Consider the following 4,543-nt stretch of genomic DNA (forward strand, 5'->3'; position numbering starts at 1 on the left):
AGGAGAGTACAATGGGTGTGGCAGCATATCCCAGCCATTCCTTCAGTGCTCTGCTTGTTATAACCAGAAATGGCTCTGATGAAAGTAGCATTAATTTTCATGGGTTGTTCAATTTGCCTCAATTGATCAATAGATCAATTGAGTAAACCTATTAGTAATATATCCAAAATGGCTACTGAAAACAGCTGTAAGCCAATTTTGCTCTAGTAAAGAAATAGTATGTAATTCTTTTATTCTTTTACTCGTTTCAGTCATTTGACTGTGGCCATGCTGGGGCACCACCTTTAGTCGAGCAAATCAGGCGTCTTGGGGAAATGTTTCCTGAAGCTAAAAATCAGTAGCATTCGCCCCAAAATAGGACAGTCATTCCTACCCATTATTTTTAACTTGTTTCTTATATATAAATATATGTATATATGATTGATGAGCTTCCTTTAGTTTCCATCAACAAAATCCGCACACAAGGCTTTGGTCAGCCTGAGGCGATAGTAGAAGACACTTGCTCAAGATATTACACAGTGGGACTGAACCTGGAACCATGTGGTTGGGAAGCAAACTTCTCACCATGCAGCCATGCCTATGCCTACACACACACACACACACACACACACACATCTCTTTCTTGTTGGTCTTTTTTGTTGACTGATAAGTCATGAGAATGTAAACAAACCAGCATTGGTTGCCAAGTGGTAGTGTTGGTGGCGGGGGACAAACACAGACACAAAAACACACACACACGTACACAAGGTGGTATCAAAAAATTTCCAAGACTAGTTCTGTAGCATGCCAACAGATGGTAGTAGATGTTTGCATGTGTAGTAAGAGCTAGCAGTGACCTTCATGAGGCAATGTGTCAAGTGACTGCAAGTTGTGAAATTTATAATTTTTGTGATCACATGTATGCTGCAGTCTGTGTGATTTTGTTATGGACAGGTACAAAGAACCAGCGTGAAATTTTGCGTTAAACTTGGGAAGTCTGCTGCAGAGACATTGAGCATGCTTTGGCAAGCTTACAGTCATGAAGCAATGGGTTGTATGCAATGTTTTGAGTGTCACAAATGCTTCAAAAGCAGAACATCCCTGGAAGACAATGAGTGATCTATTGTTGAATTATATTAATGCAATATTGCATATAATATATGTAATGTTCTGCAATGAAAAACTGATAATGATGCGTTGAAATGATTGTAGTGATTTTAAATAAAACCCATTCTATCTATCTGATTAAAATTTGTATATTTCTCATATCATACAGACAAGAAAGTAATATTTTGAACACAGTATAGCTGTGAAAATAGCAGAAAGATTGGGTACTTTTTCCACCATGTAAGGGTATAATAATACGATACACATTTGACCCTTCTAAAAACAAAAAAAGGTTGTTTATCAAAGAAGTTTGTTGCATTTGTGCATTTCTATAAATGTTTTTGATTTATTTTACAAGCTTAACGGAATCTTAGATAATACTGACACTAAAACATCCAGCATGCTGCTCCTTGAGATTTTTGTGTGAGATTTGGAACAGCTTATATAAAACAACAACAAAGCAGCAACAGCAACAACTGCTCCAAATTTTGGCACAGCACCAGCAATTTTCAAAGGGCGTAGGTTAGTTGATTACATCAACTCCAGTATTTGACTGGTATTTTATTTTATGAAAGGCAAAAGTTGGCCTTGGTGGGTAACAACAATAATAATAATAACAGACTCCAGCAAATAAGATCTGAAGAAGGAATTCTAATTCTGAAATATCATCGGACTATAGTTTACCAAGTTACAACAGGTATACAGTCTATTTTTTGTTCTATAGTGCATTGCTTCAAGCGAACTACAATACTCTTCAATAATAATAATAATAACAAACAAAATAACGGCAACACTGGCTTTTATTGTTTAACAAACAAGAAACCTTATGAAACTAAGCTCCAGCAGAAATTCTCTCAGAAAAACAGCGGTAACGTAATTGTTCAATAACAAAGCTGTCCGATTTCGTGAAAGCATAATCATCATCATCATCATCACCATCATCATCGTTATTATTATTAAATATATTTTTTTTGTTCATTTTTTTTTTGGTTTGTGTTTTCTTTTTTATAAGTTAAAATTTCAAAACAAATTGACAAAAAAAATTTTTTAATTTTTTTTATTTTTCTTTCTTTTGTTTTTCTCTTGTCCTTGAAAAAACACAAATTTTTCTTTTTTCAAGTGATCCTTAAGGCAAGCAGTTCTACAAGCCAACCAACCAACCAACCAACCAACCCTTAATTGCAAGCCCATAAAAAAAAAACCCCAACCCCAACCCACCCCCTCCGCAGTTTTCATTACTTTTCATTCATCTTCTCTCCACAGCTACAGGGAGGGAGGGGCTAAGCCTGATTAAAATGCTGATGGGTTGATCTCATGCTTTTGGTATTACTTTGTTCCTCTCATGTTTCTGAAGTTTTCGGTAGAAACTCTGCACATATGTGAACACGCATTTCCAGTCAGGTTTCTGCATTTTTACCATGTCATCTGTATCCAGCAATGGGGCAATGTCAGCATATTTCCTGTGGGAAACACGGAAAGAATAAATAAATAGATAAATAAAGGCATATATCTATCTGTATCTTTTATCTTTTACTTGTTTCAGTCATTAGATTGCAACCATACTGGGGCACCACCTTAAATTTTTAGTTGAATGAATTGACCCCAGTACTTATTTTTTTTTGTAAAGCCTGGTACTTATTCTATCAGTTTCTTTTGTCCAACTGCTAAGTTATGGGAGATATAAACACACCAACACTGGCTGTCAACTGGTTGGTGCAATACAAACACACACACGCATTCACACACACACACACACACACACACACACACACACACACACATGTATGTATATGTTGTAATAATGAAGTCAAGCCAGCTAAATTTACTTTGATGGACAAATAATACTCACTCAGCAGTCTGAAATGCCAGGTCAAAATTATATCTCCTCTTTTTAGGGTCCAAGGCATAGAAGTCGAAAGATTCAGGGTAGAAGTGGTGAATAAGGGCACAGAATGCTAATCCATTGGACCAACTGCTGGAGAAATTTGTGATCACAACTTTCTATAAAGATAACAAAGAATACATTATAGAGAACAGGTTGCATATTCAGAATGTAGGGTAACGTTGTAGTGGGGAAAGCCATGGAGGATTGTAGGGCAACATTATAGGGTAACAATATTGGCTAATAGCGTAGGGGTGACAATAGGAAACATTATACAGCAGGCTACACATTTAGGATGTGGGAAAACATTGTAGGGCAGAAACAGTGTAGGGTTGTAGAGAAACAGTGAGGGATAGCAATATGAAGTTACAGGGTAGAAGTGACAACAGAACTCATTATTGAACAGGTTACATATTTAGGATGTAGGTTAACATTGTAAGGTGAAAGTAGTGCAAGGTAACAATATGGGGTAACAAGACAGCATATATAGAAGGTCACATATTCTGTGTTAAGGTGTTGGGCAATATTTTAGTGTAGTGGCAACATATGGTAACACAGTGTAGGTAGGAGTAGCAGTAACAACCACCCAGTCTATCTAGCTGTAAAATAAGTATGACCGTGTTGTATAATTCATTAGACTGTGTCTATGACAAAGACACTTATCACTTTCATTATGATATTTCTGTTGAAACACTACTTTTACTTCAATAAATTTCGGAAATAATGTAGAATTTGGTGAAATAATTTTGTCATTACTATGCTAATGTTTGGAACATAAATTAACAAGGAATTTTGAGGGAAAGTTTTAAATCATTTAAATCAGTAAGATTTGATCCCAGATCCTAGGGTAATCTCAGGCAGATTAGTATCAAAAAAGGTTAACTGCCAACAGTTCAGTCTACATAGCTGTAAGTAGGTACAACAGTATGATACCGTTCATTGTAGTGTATCCATGACCATGACACTTAACTGTTAATGGCATTGCCTATCTAGTTATAGTCTGGTACAGTTCACTATACTGTGTTCATGGACAAAAGACTTAGCTGTGAATAGAATAATCTACATAACTGTAAGTAGGAACCGCAGAGACCACAGCTGTAATTATGACATTGGAAAGTTAGCTGTAAGGAGCTAGTACCATGTCTGAGATCTTCTCATTCACCTACCATTATTGAGGCAAAGATCAACACCAGCCTGCCAGGCAATGACAATGTAGTCACCTGAACTATTTAACCTAACAACTAAACATCAACTACTAACTCCCACATAACTTGTAAATGGCTGATCAATAAAATACTTTGGTTCTTTATAATTTATTACTTCTCAGTAAATCAACAGAAATATATATACATATATATATATATCATCATCATCATCATCGTTTAACGTCCGCTTTCCATGCTAGCATGGGTTGGACGATTTGACTGAGGACTGGTGAAACCGGATGGCAACACCAGGCTCCAATCTAATTTGGCAGAGTTTCTACAGCTGGATGCCCTTCCTAACGCCAACCACTCAGAGAGTGTAGTGGGTGCTTTTACGTGTCACCCACACGAAAACGGCCACGCTCGAAAT

At 36.6% G+C, this 4,543-nt stretch overlaps 1 protein-coding gene across 1 annotated transcript in view; it reads right to left on the bottom strand.

Moving 5' to 3' along the window:
* Positions 1 to 1,868: 1,868 nt before the first annotated feature.
* The window catches only part of LOC106881619 (smoothelin-like protein 1), a 50,067-nt gene continuing 47,392 nt past the window's right edge, over positions 1,869 to 4,543 (bottom strand). The window contains exons 4-5 of the mRNA XM_014932084.2: positions 2,936 to 3,087; positions 1,869 to 2,546 (exon numbers count right to left, since the gene is read on the bottom strand). Of these exons, the coding sequence (XP_014787570.1) occupies positions 2,399 to 2,546; positions 2,936 to 3,087 (300 nt within the window). The 3' untranslated portion in view covers positions 1,869 to 2,398. The remainder of the gene's footprint in view (positions 2,547 to 2,935; positions 3,088 to 4,543) is intronic.

The sequence above is a fragment of the Octopus bimaculoides genome, chromosome 26, assembly GCF_001194135.2.
Source record: "Octopus bimaculoides isolate UCB-OBI-ISO-001 chromosome 26, ASM119413v2, whole genome shotgun sequence".
Taxonomy (NCBI): Eukaryota; Metazoa; Mollusca; class Cephalopoda; order Octopoda; family Octopodidae; genus Octopus; species Octopus bimaculoides.